The sequence below is a fragment of the Ochotona princeps genome, chromosome 3, assembly GCF_030435755.1.
Source record: "Ochotona princeps isolate mOchPri1 chromosome 3, mOchPri1.hap1, whole genome shotgun sequence".
In the NCBI taxonomy this organism is placed as follows: domain Eukaryota; kingdom Metazoa; phylum Chordata; class Mammalia; order Lagomorpha; family Ochotonidae; genus Ochotona; species Ochotona princeps.
The window spans coordinates 107,263,926-107,288,938 of NC_080834.1; the positions used below are offsets into that span (position 1 = coordinate 107,263,926).

At 36.6% G+C, this 25,013-nt stretch overlaps 1 protein-coding gene across 2 annotated transcripts in view; it reads right to left on the reverse strand.

Annotated features, from left to right (window-relative positions):
- The window catches only part of PIK3CA (phosphatidylinositol-4,5-bisphosphate 3-kinase catalytic subunit alpha), a 90,337-nt gene that overhangs the window by 5,034 nt on the left and 60,290 nt on the right, over nucleotides 1-25,013 (reverse strand). Inside the window, exons 4-18 of one of the 2 annotated variants that reach the window (XR_009245085.1) lie at nucleotides 24,035-24,285; nucleotides 22,743-22,988; nucleotides 21,915-22,000; nucleotides 18,595-18,700; nucleotides 17,307-17,459; nucleotides 17,073-17,207; nucleotides 12,185-12,309; nucleotides 11,343-11,424; nucleotides 10,888-11,052; nucleotides 10,629-10,732; nucleotides 8,630-8,801; nucleotides 5,150-5,256; nucleotides 4,546-4,667; nucleotides 3,157-3,235; nucleotides 2,160-2,251 (exon numbers count right to left, since the gene is read on the reverse strand). Coding sequence is in view for 1 of the 2 variants with exons in the window: in XM_058661064.1 (XP_058517047.1) it covers nucleotides 3,157-3,235; nucleotides 4,546-4,667; nucleotides 5,150-5,256; nucleotides 8,630-8,801; nucleotides 10,629-10,732; nucleotides 10,888-11,052; nucleotides 11,343-11,424; nucleotides 12,185-12,309; nucleotides 17,073-17,207; nucleotides 17,307-17,459; nucleotides 18,595-18,700; nucleotides 21,915-22,000; nucleotides 22,743-22,988; nucleotides 24,035-24,285 (1,933 nt within the window). In the remaining variant the exon portion in view is untranslated. The remainder of the gene's footprint in view (nucleotides 1-2,159; nucleotides 2,252-3,156; nucleotides 3,236-4,545; nucleotides 4,668-5,149; nucleotides 5,257-8,629; nucleotides 8,802-10,628; nucleotides 10,733-10,887; nucleotides 11,053-11,342; nucleotides 11,425-12,184; nucleotides 12,310-17,072; nucleotides 17,208-17,306; nucleotides 17,460-18,594; nucleotides 18,701-21,914; nucleotides 22,001-22,742; nucleotides 22,989-24,034; nucleotides 24,286-25,013) is intronic. The other variant, XM_058661064.1, reaches the window with a different exon arrangement.

A 25,013-nucleotide genomic window follows, 5' to 3' on the forward strand; every position in this document is an offset into this window, starting at 1 on the left:
AAATTAATCTCCCCCACCCTCGAAGATTTATTTACTTGAAAGGCAGAGTTATAACAGACAAGATAACTCCACCCACTGAGTCCACTTTCCAAAGTGGCTGCAATGGCTGGAGTTGAGTTTGTCTAAAGTCAGGAGCCAGGAACAACTTTCAGGCCTCTCACGTGTGGGAAAAGAACTAAGCACTAGGGCTTTCTTCTACTGTTTTCCAGGCCAATTAGTAGGGATTTGGACTGGAAGTGGAGCAGCCAGGAGCTGAAGCAGCACTCCTAAGGGATGCTGAAACCACAGACGGTGGCTTTACCTCCTACGCCACAGAGCCAGTATTTCTCTGGACTTTCATATATACTTCTATAACTAATTCCTTGTTTTAATTGATATAAATGAAGAAATCAAGCCTCAACGCAGGTAATAAGATAAAGGAGGAATATTCTCACAATAGTCTTTTCAGATAATTTTGAACATTTTTATTTGACACTATGCTGAACCTAACATGTGGCAGTTTTTCAAATCGCAATATGAATTCTGAAACTGTATCAATGAGCTGTTTACAATGCAACATTAAAATCTTGTCATAATTTTTCTCTGGACTTCTCACCCATATATCAGTTTACAGTACTCTGAAGTATTTTTTTGGGAAGACATAATTTACTAATTTATTCAAATATCTCAAATGTGGTAGTATTTTATCACACTCTAAAAAATAACAACTGTTCTCTATAGCTCCTCCCCACCCCTGTAAGTAAATCTTCAAACAAATAACAAAAACAAACAAAAAAAACAAAACAAAAACCAAAACCAAAAAACCAAAACCAAAAACCAAAAAAACCCCCAACTTTTACTATTCCTACCAGTCTAATCAGAACATTTGGGGACACTACTGAGTTCAGTGGTCGATACACGTTTTTCCAAAATTTTAAGTTATGCTTGAAAGCTCAAAAACTATCACTAGCAACAAATATTGTCAAGGCTATTTTCCTTGAAAACAAATATTGTCCATTTTGAAAAAAAATCCATTTCTGTATAACAGCTAGCTTATTATTTTTTAAGTAAAAAAAAAAGTTCCATGAAAAAATAAAAAGCTACCAGTTTCACCTCACACTTTCATTGACAAATCTCCTTGATAACAGCTATACTTTGGCATGTAGAAGTGCTTTTAGGATATGTCCTATTTAATCACTTATTAAATAGGTTAAAAGAAAGGAGTATTAAATAGGACAGGTAGCCAAAGGTGAAGCTGGGGAAAAAAACCTAACATCCACACTGGCCCATAAATTCATTACAGTGTGGTTCTCCTTGCTGTGTTATTCTCATAAAATATAGCTTTACTTCCTAAATTCATAATCTAATATAGATTAAGTCACTTACTTGTATTTTCCCCCTTACTTTCCTGTACTTTGGCTTTTTGAAAAGGATTTATTTATTTTTATTGCAAAGTCAGATATACAGAGAGGAGGAGAGACAGAGAGGAAGATCTTCCATCCGATGATTCACTCCCCAAGTGACTGCAATGGCTGGTGCTGCGCTGATCCAAAGCCAGGAGCCAGGAACCTCTTCCAGGTCTTTCACATGGGTGCAGGGTCCCAAGGCCTTGGACCATCCTCCACTGCCCTCCCAGGCCACAAGCAGGGAGCTGGATGGGAAGTAGAGCTGCCGGGATTAGAACCGGTGCCCATATGGGATCCCGGCATGTTCAAGGCAAGGACGTTAGCCGCTAGGCCACTGTGCCAGGATACTCTGGCTTTTATATCTACCATTCAGTTAAAGACACTCTCATTAACGCTAGCCAAGAGTCACAGTGTTTTTTATAGTGTAATTTCTTATACCTCTTAAAACACTGGCATTACAAATTGTTAATCTATAGATGCTTTCCTTCTATTTGTCCTGGTAAATACACAAATTCCTAAGAGTGCACTGCTCATTTTCTCTTACTTTATGCTCTTATCTGATTGCAACTGAGCATGCTCATGTTCTGAAGAGTCAAGAGCCCAACAAATCCTGTTGATATAAAAGTTATAAATAAATCTGAACTCTGCTTTTGTCATAAACAAAAATATTAAGATTTTCCTTAAATAATTTTTACATAAGTACTTAAACTTTAGACCAGAAAAATTTGTTAGATTGAAAAATGTTATTATTTCCAATGATTATACACTACTTACTGTTTATCAGTAAGAGACATACAATTAATTCTGATCCACTAATTTCTACTTTATCTAACTGCTGCTGTAGCTGGACTTGACTCTTACAATTCCTACAGAGAAAAGAAATTTTACAGAAGGTGGATTTTGGTGGAATGATCATGTATTTGTAAAGAATCAAGAAGAAAAAAAATTAATAGAATCAACAGTGACTTGGAAAACGAGAGGCATGATAGAATCTGGATCTACTACTAACTGTACAAAGCTTGGCAGAAAATTGGTAAAGATTTTAGTTGGCTTTATAAAGTTTGCTGCAAGATATTTCAAGATTACAAAATTTACAGCCTTAGAATTATTAGATTTCTATTATAAATTTTAGTTTATATTCATTAAACTCATAATACAAATGAGCATTCTGTATTTCCCCTATCTTATTCCTTTTGGTGTCATCTCAGAGATAGATGCAGACTGTACTATTTGTTAGAAATAGCTCTTCTTGGGGCCAGGTGCAATAGCCTGGTGGTTAGTCTTCGCCTTGCATGTGCTGGGATCCCACATGGGCTATCAGCGCAGGTTCCTGTCCCATCTGGCTCACTGCTTTGGCCTGGGAAAGCAGTACAGGATGGCCTGAAGCCTTGGGACTCTGTACCCAGAAAAAGCTCCTAGCTTCGTACTGGCTCAGTTCCAGCCTTAATGGACACTTTAGGAAGAACCAAGAACAGATGGAAGATCCTTCCCTCTGTAAAATCTACCTTTCCCAGAAAAAGAAATAAATTACACATACATACACATACAAATACAAATAAATAGCTCTTCTTCTTACCTGGCTGATAATACTTACTGGCTAATTCAAGACAAGAAAGATGAGGACAAATGAAATTACCTTAGAAATTAACTGCTATTAATTACATATATATAACCTATATTTTCTTATGGATAGCTGCTTCTATAATTAATACTAATAGTTTACTTTTACAGGTTAAGTTTCAGCATACAGGTTGCTTTAATGGCTACCCACCGAAGATCAAGACCTTGATTTTGCCAGATATTTTCCATAATGCGAATAATCTGAAGTGTTAGCATATCTTGCCGTAAATCTGAAATTCAAATAATATGTATCACTGGTTGTAATAAATGCAATTTGGGGATCATACAAAAAACAAGTATAGCTATATTTATGCTTCAAAACAATTAATAAGAAAGCAAGACTCTGATTCTTTAATTCTAACATATCCTCATTAACGTAACTGTAACATTGAAGTAATCAAGCACATTATTTCACAAAAATTTTAAAACCATTATTTATTTTTCTCTTGAATATATATCAGTTTTAGCCTAGTGGGATCAACAGAAATCCCTATTGAGATGTCACTTTCCTAACAAAAAGCCAAAGATGATCTTCTCCTTTCCCAATAGCAAAGACTCCAAATAAATTAAATCTTTCTCATATGTCACCTTAACAGACCTCTTTTTTCCTTTGTACTTTTGCTGTGATTTTTGTAATTATTTGTTAATGCACTTCTTTTCCTTGTTAAAGACTATACACTTCAAGAAGCTGTGGTTCTGTTTTACTGCTACAACTCCATGTGCTATGGTCTCACACACAGAATAGGGAATGAATGGATGCTATACAATTCAGGCAAGTAACAGAAACTGATTTTAGTAGTTCCAATCCTGAAGGAGTACAGAAATGTCAACTCAACAAGGGAAAATCAATTGGAGGTAGGCACCACAATCAAGAGACTGTGACTTTTCTTAGGATCTCTCACATGAAGACAATCCTCATCGTCCCATAACTTGTGCTATCCTCATATGCCAGAAGCCCCAAACTCTTACTCCTTTCTGTAGGCTCATGATGCTACAAACCATCAACCATTTCAATGTTTTTCAAGTCTCACATTCTGCAGAACTTCTGTGTGTATATGATTAAATTCTGTTTTTCATATGTTAATCTGTCTTACCAAGAAAACAGGTAACAGAAGGGCAGAAGGGAAGCCATTTTTCTCTCCTCTACACATGCATACTCATTAAAAATAAAAATAAGTACTCAGGTTACAACTGTAGGGGTTAGCCCTCCTGTAGACTCGGGGAGGATACTAAGGACAACTGAATCTCTTTTTAGAAGATCCACCTTCAGGCATGTGATTGGAAATGCAGAGAAACCCACTGCTTTTCCACTGTCCTTAACTCAAAATAACGAACACATTAAAGCAACATCTTTTGGGGTAACGGCTTCAACTCCCTTCTGTGTGTGTGTGATTACAAGCATAAAAACATCTGCCTGTATTGTTTTTTTTCACATGTGTATTCTTCAAATTGCTTTCATTAGTTTTCAGTTTATAAATATCCTGAGTAGAGAAAGGTAGCTACACTCCGGGATCAGAGGCTCATTAACACTCTTCCTTACCATCCCCATTTTTAAAGATGATCTCATTGTTCTGAAACAGTAACTCTGACATGATGTCTGGGTTCTCCCAATTCAACCACAGTGGCCTTTTTGCAGAGGACATAATTCGACACTCTTCAAGCCTTTAAAATAGGTAAAAACTTTACTAAGTACCTTAGCTTTGTTATTTTTCTTATCCTCAAATTTATTATAAATACATATACAGTATAGCTTTTGGATGTGCTACAGTTTTTAAATTTTCTCAATTTTGATTTATGAATTTATTTCTAAGAAGTATAAAGAAAAAAATCTCAAGCTTTAAAAAATTTTTATATGACATGGGCACATACCACTAGTTTTACAGATACTACATTTCATTTCTTATTCTAGGACATCAGAAATTTTAGCTATAAAAACAGCTACTAAATGTTTTAAACTTTATTAAAGTTGTAGAAATTCATTATGAAGACATTCAGTTCTAAACTGTTTGCAGGATAGAATAGGAAGGAATAAGGATATGCTACTGACCTCCTAATTAAACATACATTTTGGCTTTTCTCAACTTTTTTTCTAGAAAAGTTACTGACTTAAACATATCAATACAACTCCCAAGGAAGCACCTTACCTGAGATTTCCTAGTTGATGAGCAGGATTTAAAGGAGACAGAAAGCCCTGTAGGGCATCCATGAAATCTGGCTGCCTCATCTGCTCAACTAAAAACTTCATTTGAACCTGATTAAAAAAAAAAATACAATCATGGGTAGAAACTGTTTTATAAAGAGTAAAACTAACAGCTAATATCTTTTACACTGCTGCTTCAGTATGGTGAGGTCTCTAAATTCACATCTGAGGAATGAATTCTAAACAGGAAGGTTTCCATAGCACAGAGCCCTGTAACTCGGTGACAGTCAAAAATGGCATCATACGCATCTAGGGGCAAGACAAATTCTGTTTGCTGAGTTCTGGTTCTAGAGCAGGGTTGATCAATTATGGACTGCTGATCATTTGTTTTTATCAAGCTCTGTTAGGATGTAGCCATACCCACTCACTACATATTAACCGACTCCATACTAGAATTACAGAGTTGAATAGTTAAAACAGAGACCGCACAGACTATAGAAAATCTCTGTTCCACTTTGTTCTAGAGGAAAAACTACAAAATCCATGGAAACTTAATTTAGGGATCTTAATTTCAAGCTTTTTAGGAGATAACACATTTATATTCTGTTGGGTAAAAACCTTTAATGAAGCTAAAAGTAAACTGCTGGGAAAATGACTTTGAAAATATTTGTTACATTAAGTCTCACATTACATTCAGGGTTTGGCTACAAGAAATATTCCTTTTTAATCAATTGAGACCAGTGGCTAGACTGTTGAGCTATCATGTGATACCTGACATTTTATTTTAGAAAACATCCATGTGTTGGAAATTTTAATGTGGGTGGGGTAGACATGTTGATAAAAAGATTTAACAAAAGTTAATAAAGAACTATTAAGATTACGGTTAAATTTTAAAAATAATTTTTCCCCTTCATCCTATACTGAAGTGAACTGTGATCATGGGCTAAGGTACTCACACTGAGGGTATTTCTTTTTCCATCGCTGTCAACCCTAATGTTATGACAGTGCATTATATACTTTATCATTCACTGTTATAGTAGAACACAAAACCACTCAAAGCAACTGCTTTTGCATCCAGCACTTCAATTTCAGTTCTCTAGCACAAGTTCATTTACACTAACAATGATTTGAGTAATAAATTTCATGTTCGCAATAAATCCTTTGTATTATGGCCAATTTATGATATAATTCTGGCTTAGAAAGAAATGTCTGTATCTAGTTTAGGTATGATAAGTTTTGTTCCTAAGTGTGTAAAGTCCCCTCTAGACCATAAAGTCCAGTATCAAGAACAGTACATTTTCTAATGTACCAATATTTAAAAAGAATATATGTATATATTTAATCACAACATAAATTAAAATCAATTCAGTTATACACTATGTGATTAAATTCATAGAGTAACTTCCATTTCTAAAGGTTTTATTTTTCCTCCAAGTAACAATGATAATGTTTGGAAAAATTCAGTACTGTTAATTTATGTACTTGTTATTTGTGGTATTCACTGGCAGTATTTCCTACTAGTTCCCATTTCACAAGAGGTAAGCAATAATTTCACTCTTTTCAGAAGCATATGATGGATTAGACTGAATAAATGGGGAGTAGGAAAAGGTAATGAAAAATCTTTTAAAATATAGTTCATATTTCCTAATTACACTAAACTATTTTACAGATGACTGCAGCATATCACAAGTATGACTTCAAACTTCAAAACATAAAAATTAATTTCTTTCCATTAATTTTTGATCCTGCTATGAGAAAATAAATGATTGAACAAAGAAAGAAGGGTTCCATAAAAAAGAAAGGAGATATTGCTGGGCCACTCCTTATGGTGGTGAGCATGAGCTGGAACTGGGGCCAGACAGGCTGGGCAGGGTTACAACACCTGTTGGCTTAAAAGTGAACTGGCTTAGAGGGGAGAGCCAGGCTGGGCTAACCGATTGCATCCACTGGTGCAGGCATGAGCCAGAACAAGGACAGGCAGGCTGGGCTTTGCCGCAGCCATCAGCTGGCAAGTGCTGGGACTGGGGACAAGTTTTGTCAAGCTAGACTGCAGAACCACCTGAAGGGTGCAATATCCATGGTAGGGAGTGGGTCCAGTGGGGAGGTTGTAGGCACCTTGCTGATGGGCTGCAACTCCTACTGGTGAGCATGAGAACCAGGACTGGGGGGTAGGCCAGGCTGGCTGGCATGAGTGTGGGCTGGAGGGTAGGGTCGGCTGGGTTGAGTTAGGCTTCCTGCCCAGTAGTGTATATGAGATCTCAAGGGGATGTGGGACACACCAGCCAGTGCACTGCACATGCTGGCAGGTACAGGAACCAGAGCTGGGGGGGGGGGGGGCATTACTGGGGACTGCTCTGACTTGGCTGCAGCTCCCCCTATGGTACATGAGGGCCAAATGTGTGGTGGGCAGGGCTGGGATGGGCTGGGTTGGATTGTAGGCCCACTGGTTTGCAGAGGAAGGAGGGCAGAACAAACTGATCAACTACTCCAGTGAAGCTTGACAGCAAATTGCTGGGCCAACAGAAACTCGAAGGTAAACTGGGACAGTCAATCGATCTTGGAAAAATTTCCTCATTCTTGGAGTGGTAATATCAGCAGCATCTTGGAACAACTGGAGCCACATGAGGAGAATCCTCAGAAAATGCTCCACAATGGGGACCCTGGGATGACATCAGGTGGCAGTTCCCCTACCCCGGGTAATGTGGTAGTTGGGAGGCTGGGTGTAGCTTCTCTTCTTGTATCCCCTTCTTCCCCCCATATACAGGAAGAGGAAAAAGAAAATGTGTAAACAATGGTCTTGCCCACTTTTTCTTGATCCTTGACCCTATTCACTTTGATCAACTATGTAGAACAGCATCAAAAATCAAATCAAAGAAGTGGACGGCCAGCACTGTGGTGCAGCAGGCTGTTCCTTTGTCTGCTAGCACTGGCATTCCATATGGGTACTGGTTTGTGTACTGGCTGCTCCACTTCCAACCCAGCTCTCCATGTTTATGGCCTGGGGAACCAACAGAGACTAGCAAAAGTCTTTGGGTCCTGCACCCCCATGGGGGATCCGGAAGAAGCGCTCCTGATCCCTTTTCCAATAGGCTCAGCTCAGGCCTTTATGACCATTTGAGGAGTAATTAAGTGGATGGAAGACCTCACCGTGTTTCTTCTTATTTCTTGGCAAAACCTACCTTTCAAACAAAAAATATATACATCTTAAAAAAAAAAAGAGAGGAAAGTAAAGACAACTTTTGTGTATCTCATGTGGCTTAAAGACTGTGTGTCAAGAGCTTTGTATGTCTCAAGTAATTTCATTCTCAGAAGAATACTACAAAGAACTATTTTCATTTTGTACTATGGGAGATGTAGTGAAACTTGGATCCTAACCCACTTTGATCTCAGGGACCATGCCCATGACCTACATTCTAATCAGTCATGCCCACAGAACAAATCATATCTCAAAAACAAACAAACAAAAAAAGAAAGAATCACAAACCTTTTGTGTTTCATCCTTTTTTTCCTGTTTGAGAATGTCAGTCAAATTAATGAGCTTTTCCATAGCCTCAACTTGTCTATTCAGGTGCTTCAAGTACATCCCACATGCACGGCAGTAGGACTCCAAAAGCAGGCCAAACCTCTGACTAACTGTTTTATTGTGCATCTCGGATCTAAAAAAAAAAAAAAAAGTAAAAGATGAAAACAAAGCAAAAGATCTTTTTTTTAAAAAAAAAAAAAAGATTTATCCATTTTATTACAGCCAGATATACACAGAGGAGGAGAGACAAAGAGGAAGATCTTCTGTCCGATGATTCACTCCCCAAGTGAGCCGCAACGGGCCGATGCGCGCCGATCCGAAGCCGGGAACCAGAAACCTCTTCCGGGTCTCCCATGCGGGTGCAGGGTCCCAATGCATTGGGCCGTCCTCAACTGCTTTCCCAGGCCACAAGCAGGGAGCTGGATGGGAAGTGGAGCTGCCGGGATTAGAACTGGCGCCCATATGGGATCCCGAGGACTTTAGCCGCTAGGCCCTGCCGCCGGGCCCCAAAGCAAAAGATCTTAAAAGCATAAACACTACTAACAGTAGGACGGTAAAGAACCTATGACTCAGAAGCAAAACCAAAGTTTTCAGGTAGCTCCTAGACATTTAAATTTAATAACTATAACTTCTATGTTTATTTCAACTACTTTCCATTCATTAATTTCAATATAGGATATTACATGAATAAATGAAACGGGACACAAAATGAAGCAAATAAGCTGGGTACAAATACCCAAGAAAACTTGCTCTTTTGGTGTGTTTGCCCGCATTTTTCTATATTCTCTCTAAATTTATGTTAAACTTCGCTGCTAGGTGTCATGTTCTTGTCTTAACATTAAAAAAGATCACATTACCTAGCAATATGTTTCTAGATTTATAGACAGTTGATGACCTTTGAGTACCAGCAATGTCACATTCTACAAATTATTTATTATTCTTAGCCTGCTTTCTAGTAAGAAATATGGGATTTTCACCAGTAATATTCTTAACCCTAAGGTTTTTTTTAAAAATTAATTTTAGGATATTTCAATTCATATATAATGTAAAACCTATGGCTACATTAACCTGGCTCTAGCAAAATTTATCTTGCTTACAGTGAATTGTAATCTGAAAGTATTATAGCTCTCAAATATGAATGAAATCCAGTTTTAAATTTTATTGCTTATTTAATTTTGGAGAGAAAAAGTTGTCATCTCTGGTACCATACTTTCATTAAGGAAAATTCTTCCAGCCAAACAATATCTAAGGTACAGGGCTAAGCATTATGGTAGAACAGGCAAAGCAGTCAGCAGTGAAGCGGACATTCCATAAGTGTGCTGGTTTGTGTCCCAACTGCTAAACTTCCAATCCAGCTCTCCTGGGAAAAGGAGATGGCCCCGTATATGAACCCCTGCCATTCACAGCAAGAGTCAGATAAAGCCTCAAGGATCCTGGGTGTGGAACGGCCCTGCCGTGGCCATTATGGGCATGTGGGAAATGAATCAGCGGATGGAAGATTTTGCTCTATTTTCCTCCCACCTCAACTGTTTCAAAATAAATAAGTAAGGGTTTGGTGCAATGGCTCAGGGGCTTTGCCCACGCGGCTTGACCACGAGGGGATCTCATTTGGGCACTGGTTCATGTCCCAGCTGCCCCACTTCCAATCCAGCTCCCTGCTTGTGGCCTAGAAAAGCATTAGAGGGTGGCCCAAAGCCTCTGGACTCTGCATTCACATGGGAGACCCAGAAGCAGCTCTGGGCTCCTGACTTCAGGTTGGCTACTAGGGGAGTAAACCAGCGGACAGAAATCTTCCTCTTATCTCTTCCTTGTTAATCTACCTTTCCAATAAAAATGAAATAAATCTTGAAAAAAATCTAAAAAAACCCTGAAGTACAGAAGCAATAAATATTTATACACCTGTGAAGAAAGCAAGTAAACAGATACCTAAAGAATTTAGTAGGGAATTACTTTGACTTACTTTAAATGCCAAAAGAAAAAGTGCCCAATCCTTTGATTAGTCAGTGCTTTCTTGAGCAAAAATCTCACAAGAAGGTTATCCAAATACTGTTCATATTTTAGGACCTGGTGATTAAAAAACAAAAACCCCAAATGAATCAGCATCAATTTCTATATGGATAGTCTAAAGAAAAGTCTTCAAGAATATAGGTATAATTCATAAAAGTTGATCATTTTAAAGCAATTAATCAAACACCATTTTTCTATTTACATTATTTTACCTGTACTAGCTGAATTAGGTACTGAGAAAGTTTGTCATCTGTTAAATATTTTTCCAAGCATCGGACAGCAAAAGCTCGAACCATTGGATCTGGGTAATTGCAGTCCAGGAGCTCCATAGCCTGCTCTGGTTTGATTGGAGGCCAGTCTTTTACCAAGCAGTACATCTGTGTAGGAGGAAGAGAAGACATCATCTTTAAAAAGCAAAGAGAGAGATCTCTGAAACCTGGTCTTAGTCTGACTTTAAAATCAGTTTATATGAAAAATTCCCTTAAAGATGGATTAACATTTTTAGTTCTAATTAGTAGTATCTGTGGAAATGAGAAATTGTTTCTCTATAACATTACCATTATTAATTTAAAAGAGGCTATTTCATCTTATATTTTTTAAGATTTTTGAATTAACCAATTTGCATAATAGGTCAATTTTGTGTAATAATCCCAAACATGGCATTTACCTGGGCTACTTCATCTCTGGAATTCCATTTAACAGACAGAAGCAATTTGGGTAGAATCTCTGGGATCGTTACACAATAATGTCTGCATGGAAAAGATGAAAGAAAATAAAAACATTCTTACATCTTGGTTTGTATCAGAAGATATCAGTGCTTAACACTAGTTGTATATGTACCTAAAATACACAGACACATGGTTAAGATAGCCAAGGTAACAAAAAGCACACTGAAATGCATAAGTATTTACATTTAGTTGGCAATTCAGAAAAATTCTGGTATGTTTTACTATTCTTTATATATGGTTCATACTATTCACCCACTTAGGCAACATGAACCACAGAGCCACCAATTTTGTTACCACTGAACAAAACTTATTCTAATTATCTTTCTGCAGAAATACATTGTAATTTATAATATACCAATGTCCTTTAACAAGTAGGATACTTTCACTATAAAATAGTCATTCACTTTGAAAAAGTGCAAGAAAAATAGGTGAGGACTTCTGAAATTAATAATATTCAGACCAACTAAATCATAAATGAATTGATCTAAAACTACTTTTTTAAAAATCTTGAATTTTATGGACAAAAATTCCTTAAAAGTTAAAAAAAATCCCTTAAAAGTCCTATTAGAGGGTGAGAAAGTAAAAAGGGCTGCAATATGGAAAGTAGGAAGAAACATAGCCTTATGCCTTTCTGGACATATGAGTCAAGTCATAATTTTAAAGAAGGGAATAATAAATATGTAGATTATGATTTATTCTGGTAAAAATATGGCAAGATTGTCCAAAGACAAAGTTCCAACTTTTGTAACAGGCAGAAAACATTTTTCCATTGCAACTCTACCTGTGGCTCCATAAGAAGTCTTTCTCTTGCTCTGTGATTTCAGAAAGAGGATCTCGTGTACAAATTGCTCGAAGTTGTTCTTTATCATTTTCTCTTAATTCATTGTCTCTTGCTAGTCTGTTACTCTGTAAGACAAAGTAATATTTTATATGTCTTTTTTTCCTTGGTCATATCTTCCCTCTGGGTTCACGAGAGATCTAGAAAAAACAAATTAATGTTCAATAAGCTTCACATTGCTATTCATTGCTATAAAAGAATTCCTTTTTATACAAGCTTTATGTTCAGAGACAAGGAAAAATCAATTTGTGCAACAGATCCAGTACTTACATGATTAATATTCCTACCAGTCACAGAAGAGTAACTGCCCAATACAAAGGGAGATCAGATTTGGTTTTGAGGGAATGGTAGTAAACAATTTCAGACCCAGCATGATAGCCTAGCGGCTAAATCCTTGCCTTGCAAGCACTGGGATCCCAAATGGGCACTGGTTCATATCCTGACTGCTCCACTTCCCCTCCAGCTCCCTGCTTGTGCCCTGAGCAAGCAGCAGAGGATAGCTCAAGGCCTGGGACCCTGTACTTGAGTAAGAAACCTGGAATAAAGCTCCTGGCTCCTGGCTTTGGATCAGCTCAGCACCGGCTACTATGGCCACTTGGGTAGTGAACCGCTTGGGGAGTGGATGGAAGATCTTTCCCTCTGTATCTCTATCTTTCCAATAAAAATAATAAGTTTCAAACAGTTTCATGTTCCTCACTGGAAGGCTTTCTAATTTAAAAAGAAAAATAAGTAAGGGAGAAGAAATACCTTATTTAAACATTGCACAATGAGTATTAGGAATTTAAAAGAAAATAACATACCTTTTTATAACTTCAAATAATGTGTAACTCTCTTTAACACAAACATGTTAACTACAAATAATTATGAATGTATATTATACAAAACAAATACATATCCCTTAGCCACTTCTAATGGCTACAAATGAAAGCACATATCCAAACTACCTGGTTTTTATGCATTTACTCATGGTTAATTTATTAAACAGTTTAATATCAGTGTACCTATTTGTTTAATGAGCACTGGTTAGGCATGCGCCACACGTCTTGTCCTGTTCTTATTTTGTGGAATCAAATAAGAAAAATACTGGATGGCAGAAATAAGTACTACAGGTGTTAGCAGAAATTACTGAGTGGCTACTTCTGATTGAATATTTGGAAATGGATTCTGAGAAAACACTATACGATACTTTCAAAAAATTAGTGCAGGGCTAGCACTGTAGCACAACGAGTTAAGCCAACACCCATGACACTAGCATCTCACACAAATGCCAATTCTAATTCTGGCTGCACCACTTATGACTTCCTGCTAATATGACAGGGCAAACAGTGGAAGCTGGCTTAAGTACCCAGTTCACTGCTACCTACACGTGAGAACAAGATGCAATTTAAGATTCCTGGCTTTAGCTTAGCCCAGCACTGGTGTTGCAGCCATTTGGGGACTGAACCAGCAGACAGGAGTTCTCTTCTTTCCTCTCTCTCTTCCTATCACTCTACCTTTCAAATAATTAAATCTTTAAAAGATAAGGTAATTTTAATGACTCAATTTTAAGTCCAAGCATGCTAAAGGATTTAAAAAGAATTATACACAGAAAAAGCCTATTTTTGAATGAACTTCTTTAAATATTCTTATATTCAGTTTGTGATTCAAGTTAATAAGGAGAAGTCATCTGCACTAAGATGAGGACAGCACTACAGATGGAGGAAATAGTGAGTTCACAGGATACAGGAACAGAATGAATGTAATGTAAGACAGAATATGAAGAAAGTAAAAAAGACCCAATGCCCAGCAGATAGAGAAAAAAGATCGTCAAGTTTACAGCATGAAAAATTTTGTAAGGGTGAAAATTCTGGATTTTATTTTATATATATTTTAAAATATTTTAAAGATTATTTATTTGAAATTCAGTTACACTGTGTGAGAGAGAAATAGATTTTCTATTTGCTGGTTCATTACCCAAATGGCTATAACAGCTGGGGTTGGGTCAGGCTGAAGCCAGGAGCCAGGAGCTTCTTCCAGGTCTCCTACAGGGGTTCAGGTGCCTATCCTCTGCTTTCCCAGGAGCATTAGCAGAGAGCTGGACCAGAAATGGAGCAGTCACGACTGGAACCAGCACACATACAGGATGCCAGTCTTGCAGGCAGTGGCTTAAAATACTACATTCTAGCACTGATCCCTGTCATCAACTTTATAGGTCTCAGTGGCTTCAGCAATTGACCATTTAGAAATCTATCTGATAAAATTTGATGTATACTATCATCCAAGATAGAAAGAGAGGCTGGCACTGAGGTGTAATGGTGAAAGTATTGCCCACTAGCATCCCATATGGGCATCAGTGCAAGTCCCAACTATTCTTCTTCTGATTCAGTTTCCTGCTAATGTACCTAGAAAAGTACTAGAAAATAATCCATGTTCTTGATGCCATCACCCACATGGGAGAGCAAGTGGCTCAGCTTTGTTCTGTCCCATCCTTGGCTTTTGCAGCTTTTTTTTTTTTTTTAAAGATTCATTCATGTTGACTGAAAAGGCAGATATACAGACAGAAGATAGATCTTCGATCTGCTGGTTCACTCCCCAAGTGGCTGCAATGGCTGGAGCTGCAATCTGAAGCCAGGAGCCAGGAGCATCGTTTGGGTCTCATGTGGGTGCAGGGTCTCAAGACTTTGGGCTATCTTCTACTGCTTTCCTAGGTGATAAGCAGAGAACTGGATGGGAAGCAGAATATTTGGATACTAACCAGTGCCTATATGGAATCCTGGTGCATGCAAGGCAAGAATTTAGCCACCAAGCCATCTTGCCGGGTGCCTGGTGCAGCTATTTTGGGTGTGAACCAGTGGATGGGAAAAATCACTATTTTTCTATCTTTTCCTCTGTCTTTAACTCTTGCCTTTCAAATAAATAAAAATAAACCTGTAGAAAAATGCAAAGTGTGAGCCTTTTCAAATTCAGTCACAAAATTTTACATGAGTAAATAATTCCTTTTGAACGACTATCTGAATCTGAACATCATACTTCCTTTTTTTGCCCTTAGAAAGATATTACTCAAGGGCCAGCACTGCTGGCATCACAAATGGGTGCCCTTTAATGTCCCAGATGCTCCAGTTCTGATCCAGCTTTCTGTTAATGGCCTGGCAAAAGCAGGAAAAGACGGTTCCTGTACTTGGGCTCCTGCCATGCAAGTGGCAGGGAGACACAGATAAAGCTCTTGGATCTTGGCTTTGGTTGAGGTTATCTAGGGAGTGAACCAGTAGATGAAAGATCTGTCTCTCTCCTGGATCTGACTAGAGGCCAGAGATGTTGCTAAGCATGCTGTAACGTACAGGAGGATATACCCTGTAACAAAGAATTATTTGATCCAAAATGTGGATGGTGCTTGACTGAAAAACTCTGTTCTAGAGTCTTATTATTTTTTTGGACTTACATTGTAGTTTGTCTAATAGTTATACAATTTCTTTGTCTCAATTACCTTTTTCTTTGTTACTATGAGTAGAAACTGAAAAATTAGGAATTCTCACCAAGTTCAATGAAAGTCTTATAGACCCCAATCGATGAGAAAACTGCATTAGGTAATGCATTAACAAAACTGAAAGATGACGTAATAGCGATGATTTATCTCAATAGTGCATGATTATTCAAGGCTAAGACTATTCTAGTCTTCTCTTTATTTTTTTGTTATTTCTTTGTAACAGAATTGGAAATAACTATTGAAAAATGATGAAATAATTCTTAGGAAATAATTCTTAGGAAGCAGTAAAACATTTTTAAAAACAGGAAATCTGATATCTCATAATGTATCTTAGATTTACAAAAGCTGCTTATAGTCCCAGAGGGTATTTTAAAGACAGACTGCTTTATTTTAGTATTCAAATATTTTCCTCCTTTTCTTTTGAAGAAAGAAAGTTTTAAGAAAAACTACAAGGTATGAAATAACAATCCTGAAAAAGAGAACTGTTCAAGGAAGAAACTCATCTTTGAAATTAAGTGCAGGAAAGATATTATATTACTTAGTTTACAAAAAGAATTGCTAAACTTATTGAGAAGATTGCTGTAGAATACTGAAAAACATTCCCTAGTGCAGTGTTCCAGGCTGCCTGCGGGTGCTGCTGTTACTGTTTCTGAGGCAAACATATTTCAGGACCTCTTCGACCAACATTCATCGACTGGCCTATCTATTACCTACACAGGTTCGCAGTCACCCCCCGACTCTCCCACTCCCAAAAAAGTGATAAATTCGAAACTAGGAGAAAGATACCACATGGCAAAAAATATCTTAGCACTAACACATTTGTCCTTGAGAAATGAGGACAGTTAAAGGTCCTTGAATTCAGTTGTATCGTAGTTTGAAAGTAATTGCTAAAACTAAAAAACTAAATTAATCCCATATACTCTTTTTTTTTTTTTTTGGATAATCTGAACTAGTATGTTGAAGATTTATTATTTCCTCTGCTTCCAAGCTCAACTAACAAAGTATTTAAGCTTTAGTCTCAAGTTCAAGGTTATTACCTCAGAAAAATCTTCAGATTTTTTTTCTCTCAATTGATTCCCTCTCAACTCTCATTTAGTCTTAGCACACTTTATTTTTTCTTTCCTTACACCTACCATGGTTTATAATCTTGTATTTCTGCTTCGATTTAATATTTTCATTATAAACAAAGAAAAGCAGTGAAGCAATAAAAATACTAACATAAAGAGCATTTCATTCTTCCCCCAAACTGTCCTAGAGCTCACAGTATCAATGGAGTATAACTAGGATACATCATCTCATTCACACAGAGTATGTAATCAAATCTACACGTTATGGTTGATTCTTCAGAAACTCGGTGAGTTGCCTTACCAGTCCTGCATGGGAATAGCTAAATCCTGCTTCTCGGGATACAGACCAATTGGCATGCTCTTCAATCACTGACATATCTGGAAATTTCACTACACTGCTGAACCAGTCAAACTCCAATTCTAAGCATGGGGTTTCCTAAGAGATAGAAAAACAGTTATTATACATATGTAGTATTTGATTATCATTAAAAAAAAAGAAAGAAAATAATCCAATTTGTGATAATGAACAGCTTACTTTATTTGGATTTGATCCAGTAACACCGATAGGGTTCAGCAAATCTTCTAATCCATGAGGTACTGGCCAAAGATTTAGAGCCATTTTTCCAGATACCAGAGTGTCTGTGTAATCAAATAAGTTTATATTTCCCCAAGCCAATGGACAGTGTTCCTTAAAACAAAACAAAACAAAAAAAAACAAAGAATATTCATTTCAGAAGACCTCTCTAAAAAGCAGAATTCAACAACTGTTTATAGTGACAGCAGTATGAGAGTCATAAAAAGTCACACTGAGTTTTTTTCAAAGTCTAATTACTTTCTTTCCTTTTTCTCATTTGTCATTACATGTGTTTTCTTTTATAAATGAGGATGGGACTATGGTACAGTGGGAAAAGCTGCTGCCTGTCGCACCAACATCCCATATGGATGCCTTCTCAAATATGACTGACTTTAGTTCCAATTCAGCTCCCTGCCAACGTATCTGGGAAAGAGGCAGAAAATGACCCAACTGCTCAGGCCCCTGCACCCACATGAACGACCTGATAGAAGCTACTGGTTCTTGGCTTCAGTCTGGCCAAGCCCTGGCAAATTTGGCCAGCTGGGGAATAAATCAATGGACTGAATATCTCCCTCTCTCTGTCTTTCCCCCTCCTGAACTCTGCCATTCAAATTAATTAATTAATTAATTAATCTAAAAAGTATTTATTTTTATTAGAAGGGCAGGTTTTACAGAGATAAGGAGACTGAGATCTTCCCTCTGCTGGTTTACTACCCAAAATGGCTGCAATGGCTGGAGTTGAGTCATTCCAAAGCCAGGACCTTCCTCCGGTTTCCCACATGGGTGCAGGGTCCCAAGGCTTTGGGCCATCCTTTGCTGCTTTCCCAGGTCATAAGCAGGGAGCTGGATGGGAAGTGGGGCATCCGGGACACAAACTGGCACCCATAATGGCATGCAGTACTTAGAAGTTGGAGGATTAGCCAGTTGAACCAATGCACTGGCCCTAAATAAATAAATCTTAAAACAAATCAGGAATATGAACTAAAGCAAGGATGACAGATAAGATAATTGCATTTAGTCACTGCTAAGTAGTTACTGTGTATGGTTAAAAATTTTAATCAATATTAACTCAGGACACACTAATCATAAGTAAATTCTAGAAACTCTCCCAATGTATTCTTCTACAACAATTTATTAAATATTAAAAATAGGTTTTTTAAAATAAAGAAAAAAGTAATGATTATTTTGTGAAGAAAATCTAATTAGTCATATAATTAGGAATTTTCATAGGAAAATAGAGATACCTTACCTCCTTCGCACCCTTTCGGCCTTTAACAGAGCAAATGGAGAGGCAAAGTCGAGCAGCACGAGGAAGATCAGGAATGTATATGTCGTAATTCAGCCATTCATTCCACCTATGTAAAATTTTAAGAGAAAAGCATTTACCAAGAAAAATGCTTTTTCCAGAGTATATAACTGACTTCTATAATTCATAAAAAAAGGACAAACAAACAAAACAGGCAAGTGATTAATTAGAACAGGAAATTTATAAGATCATATTCAAATAGTTATTAAACTTGAAAAAGTACTCAATATTAACATTTCATGGAAACTGGAACCAAGGGGTGATAAGAATGTGCAGCAATCAGACATTTCACACACTGAAGATGGGGTATAATTTATTATAATCAATTTGGAAAACAATCTATCAAAAGTGAACATATGTATATCTTATGATCCAGTTCCACATCTAGAAATAAAGTCACACAAATATGTGCATTTTGTGCACAGAATGTTAAAAGCAGATGACAGTATTTCTGAACTGCAAGCAATAGAAATGTCCAAAACAAAATCAACTGTGTGATATTAATACAATATTTGTAGCAATTAAAATCAACATTAATTACTAACAAAGAGATAGAAATTAAAAAAAATTTTACAAGATAAAGTAGGATAATTTGGCAAGAGTTCTAAAGGCAAAAACAAACAAAAAATTTTAAAAAAAGTAAAAAACAAAACCAAAACCACCCCCACCCCCAAATCAAGTAAGGCTTATTGTAGAAATAAGGAAGAAGAAATTCTGTGGGAGTAAGTCCATAATATTTTAAGAAAACTAAAGATACATTTAAACATATCTAGAACTTGTTATTACTTTTGGATCTTCAGAACTGTTTATAAATTTATGGTAGATAAAATGCTCGATACACCTTTGTTTTCTCAAACTTTTTTATTTTAAAGATGAAATATTCTCTCTCTCTCTCTCTCTCTCTCTCTCTCTCTAGGTACCTGTCACCTACTAGTTCATTCTCCAGATGTCCCCAACAGTCTGGGGCTAGGCCAGGACCAGACCAAAGCTGAGAGTGAGGAATTCCATTCAGGTCTCTTGCATGGCAGTAACCAGAATACCTGGCCTTCATCTGCTGTATTCCAGTGTGTGCATTAGCAGGAAGTTGCACCGGAGCGAAGCTGGGAAGCACTCAATCCCAGGCACTCAAAGAGGTGCAGGCACCCAATGAATGACTTCATCTTCGGTGCCACAATCCCTGCCCCCACATGCTAAGACAGTTACGTCCTATGAATCTATTTGTTTCATCACTGCATTGTCAGAATAATGCATGTTTCTCTCTTCTAAATTCCATCCATCCCACAATACACACAAACATGGTTTGTTTTTTTGGAAATGGTTACTTTTATGAGTGTTTATGCCAAAGCAATTCTGGCTTTGAAGGATAACTGGTGATATTTCTGAAGAAGTGATAAAGTATATAATTTATCTGGTTTAGGGAAAGCATAGATTTAGAACAAGTACTCAATTTCCCATAAGAATCTTTATAATCTATTTTTCTATCTTACTAATAATTTTATCATTCATTTCTAACTTTTTATTAACAGAGTTTTTAAAATTTACATACCAAAATTTTATAAAGTTTATTTTTGGTACCTGAAATAACTAGGACAAATCTACTCCATCATACTGGAGTTTTTGCTTGGGGCTTCCTGGAATACTTGGGTTGGTGGTTACATAGTTTTGACCAAATTTGGAAGTATGTAACCATTATTTCCTCAAGTATTGTTTTTCTATTCTTCTTATAATTATTTCATCCAACTATGACAAACATGTAATATGAGTGGAAAATAAAAGGTTGTTTTAGTAAAAATTAAAAGACATCCTGGTGTTTTCTGTATTACCACAGCATAATTTCTAACCTGACTGATGTGCTTTCTGCTCTACAGTGGTTCAGACTGGGTGAGAAACCTTTTCCTACTTGTAAAGAAGCCTTTAAATTTTACTGAGGCTCAAGAATGTAGCTACCTAAAACAACTTAGTTGTAAGACTATGGGGCTGGCATGATGGCTCAATTAGCTAAGCCCTGCCAACAAGCTCTGGCATCCCATATAGATGTCAGCTTGTGTTCTGGCTGCTCCACTTCTGATCCAGATCCCTGCTTTTGGCTGGGGAAGTAATGGAGGATGTTCCAAAACCTTGGGACCCTGCACTCATGTGAAAGACCTAAATGAAGTTCCTGGCACTAGCTTTGGAACGACTCAGCTCTAGCTGCTGCAGATATTCAGGGAGTGAACTAGAGAACAGAAGTTCATTCTGACTCTCCTCTCTGTAAATCTACCCTTCCAACAAAATAAATAAAATCTTTAAAAAAATCGCAAATCTTAACAGAAGAAACTTTATATAATTTAATTTGAAAGGGAGATAGAGGGAAGAGAAGGACAGAGAGGGAGAGGCAGGAAGAGAGCAAAGGAGAGAAAGAATTCTCTTCCATGTAGTAGATCACTCCCCAAAGGCTGCAATGGCAGAGACTGGACAGGCTGAAGCTACCAGAGTGGAATTTCACCTTGATCTGCCATGTGTGCGACAGAGACACAAGTACTTAAACCATCTTCTGTTGTGTTCCCAGGTGCATTATCAAGGAGTTAATGAAACACAAACCGGCTCCTATAAGAAATGCCAGTGTTGCAAGGCAGCACCTTAACTTACTATGCTGCAAGGTCAGCCCACAGTAACAATTTATAATGTTCCCAACAACTTCCCAGACCTTCTGAGAAACTGATTTATTCCCAAAGATCTGTTAATTGTATGCAATAATTATCTTTTCTGGAGAGTGATTTGAATCTGTCAGTGATACTCATTTGATATAAAGGTCTTATGTCCTATATGTAAATGTCTGGTAGTTTATATAACTTGTATTAAACTACTGATACAAAATTAATGACTGGGGCTGGCATTGTGGTACAACCAGGGATGTCATTATCTTCAATGCCAGCATCCCATTTGATCGTTCAAGTCCTGGCTGTTCCACTTTGATCCAACTCCTTGCTAATTGCCTGAGAAAGCAGCTGAAAAGACATAAGGGCTTGGCTCCTTGCTACCTACTGGCAAGCCCAGACGGAGTTTCAGGCTCCTGGCTTCAGACTGGTCACCCTTGGCTTTTGTGGCTATTTGTTGACAGAATCAGCAGGAAATAAGATACCTCTTTCTCTCCCTCTCTGTAACTCTTTTACATAAAACAAATAAATCCATTTTTTCTTTAAAAAATAATATACACAACCTGTATTAATCATATTGCTAAATACTGATATACCCTTGGAAATAAAATTCAAACTATGTTTCACCTGGGATTAGAACAAGGGACCCTTTGAGTGTTCACATTGTCACATAAAGGCTCTCCTCCATGGTAGATACCTGTTCGAACATAGATCTAAAAAAAAAAAAAAAGATATGTGTACAGATATACTAAAAAATACATATACATCTACACATGCATACTAGACAGAACAAAATGTTACACACTAAAAATAATGCAACTGAATTGAGAACAAGTGAAAAATTTGTTCAGATATAGCTTTCCTATTTTTTTCTTACTATGCTTGTATAATAAATTAATACTGATATAGATTCTTCACCAAAATTTGCTGCTGCCTTCATCCATTAATAACAATAGGGACGACATGTTACTCAGAAAACATCATAACAGGACAATAATTCCAGTAAGCCAGGAACGTAATTCAGTTTTTAAACATTTTAGAAAGATAAATTGGCATATATGCGAATACTACTTACGAACTAGAGGAGTTGAAACAGAATGTAAAAGAAATTAATAATTTTATAAAAAAACAAATATTTCTAGTAAGTGGGATTAAAGCCTACAAAAAGCATCATTTCAGGTCAAAGGTTTTGCTGACAAAATGAATTTTGAAAAACTTTCAGTTTTAACAGTTTACAATTATGGATATTACAATTATCCAAATATTAGAATTATGAACGTGAGGATTACAAAGGGCTGTGAGCTGTGTAACTGGTAGAGCAGATGGAAACTAACTGAATCCATTCCATATTTTTTTATTTTCTGAGATTCAAGTGCATTTCTAGTCATCTGAAAATACATCACGATTCAACAAAATATTTTACATGAAGCAGTAAGCTTAAGTACTTGACCTTACTTTATCAATGTCTCGAATATTTACATTCACGTAGGTAGCACAAAGAATTTTTATTCTGAGTGCACTATTAATAACCCAAAGGGATTTTGTAGATGTTTCTCCATTCATATACGGCGTAGCAGTGGAAATACGTCTGGAATAAGATGGCATGGTAAAGCAGTCCATTGGCAGTTGCGAGTAAAGGCTTTCTTTAGCCATCAGCATTAAATTGGGCATCCTTCCAAGCATTATACAGCTTCTTATATACTGTAAAAGAGTTAAGGAGCAAGAACAGAGTCATTTCCCATAAAGTTTTTCATTTTAAAAGCAACATGTAACAGGATTATGAGAGTTGATATACTGATTTGCATAGGTTTAGAAAAAAATCAAACATTATAGATGATATTTCTTAGCACTTGCTGAGTTTGTAACATTAAAAAACACTACCATTTGAGAACTAGGCTGTAGTACAGATCAACCAAGCACTTGTAAATATAAAGTACACATATGAACACAATTAAGTCAAGTTTTGACACAACAGTTCTATCCTTATTCTTAAGCAAATAATACAACAGACAAAAACAAAATCAGTAAAGATCAGAAGATACAAATTATGAATAGGTACTTAAACAAATAAATAGTATCATTTGTTAGACTGTCACCCAATCTGCAAAGTCACATTCTGCCCAAATATTTTCTAAGAAACGTATTTTTTCTTTTTAAGAAACAGAAAAAAAAAAAAAACAAAGAAAGAAAAAAAAGAAACAGAAAAACATAAAGAGGAGGTTCATACAAGTATGGATATATTAAAATATTAAAAATCACCAGCCTGAATACTTTAGTAGATATTTTTAATATAGTTGTTTTTGTACACATATTATAAGGGTCTGCTTTCTTAGACCCTAAGCAACCTGGAAGGTCAATATCATGTTTTGCTTGATTTTATAAATGAGTATTTGGTACATACTTGACACATAGTTGCTTCTTGTAAGTATTTAATGAATACAAACAAGAGTAACATAGTGCTAATAGGATATTAGAAACAATATATCTTTCAGTATCAATTATGAATTTTTACATGTTCATTTTAATTTTATTCTAGTATCATTGTTTGGGATGGGATAAAAAAATGAAATATCCCATATTTTGGGATTAGTGTAACTGCCAATATTATCAGTTTCTAAAATTAAACAATTACAGAATTAAAAACTTATTTACTAATATTAATTAAAAACACATCCTAAAAGAGACACTAGTTCTCAATGTGATTACTTGTTAAATCTAAAATTAATACTCTTGAACTTGTTACTTACCTTATACTGACTCAGGGGATATTTTTCTAGAAAGTATTCATCACATCCACACACTTTTAGAATATATTTGCCCTGATACTCTAAAACACAAAGTTTTAGTTGTTCAGAGGATAACAACATGCTCCGGGTTTTCTTTCTGATTGCTTCGGCAATTACTTGTTCTGGTACATAGTCATGGTTGATTTTCAAAGTATATTTCTGTTTGTCATTATTTGGAGAAACTATTACCCAAATCACCACTATTATTTGCCCTATAACAGGAAAACATTATTAGATGCAGTCACAACATCCACTTCTATGAGACAACTTTCAGAATGTATGGACCATCATCGGATGGAGTATATCAGAAATTATTATAATGCTAACCAAATACTGATAAATATCGGGTGGAAACAAGATTCCTACCTGACAGCGCTGCCAGATCACACCCCAAACTCATGTTTTATGAAAGTAAATCTATGCCTACTCATAAATACATAGGACTAGGCTCACTTTCATTCTAAAGCATGTAACATAGTTCATGTGTGCCACCTGTGAAGAATGACTCATGACAGCAAGACAGAAAGGATTTTTAGTAACTATGGGAAATAAAAAGCAAATAATAAAGAGACATAAAGATGCTAAGTTGGAATGCTAGAGAAGATAAGGTATGAACGATTAAGGATTAGGAGGCAACAGGAGAGGGATTTCTGATTTTTCTCTTTTTAAGATCAATTAAACTGAGGAAATTGGAAAAATTCGCGCAAATAAAACTATTAATACCACAAAGTGAACTCTTAAGGTACTGCTTTCAATTCTTGCCTCCTGTTAATGAACATCCTAGGAGGCAGCAAGCGGTTGCTCAAGTAACTGGGTCCTTATCACCCATGTGGGAATCCTGGATTGAGTTTCCTGCTCTCAGCTTTAGTATGGCCCAGCCTGAATGTTATGAGTATGTGGGGAAAGAACCAGCGTAAAGAAGCGTCTACCTGCTTCTTTA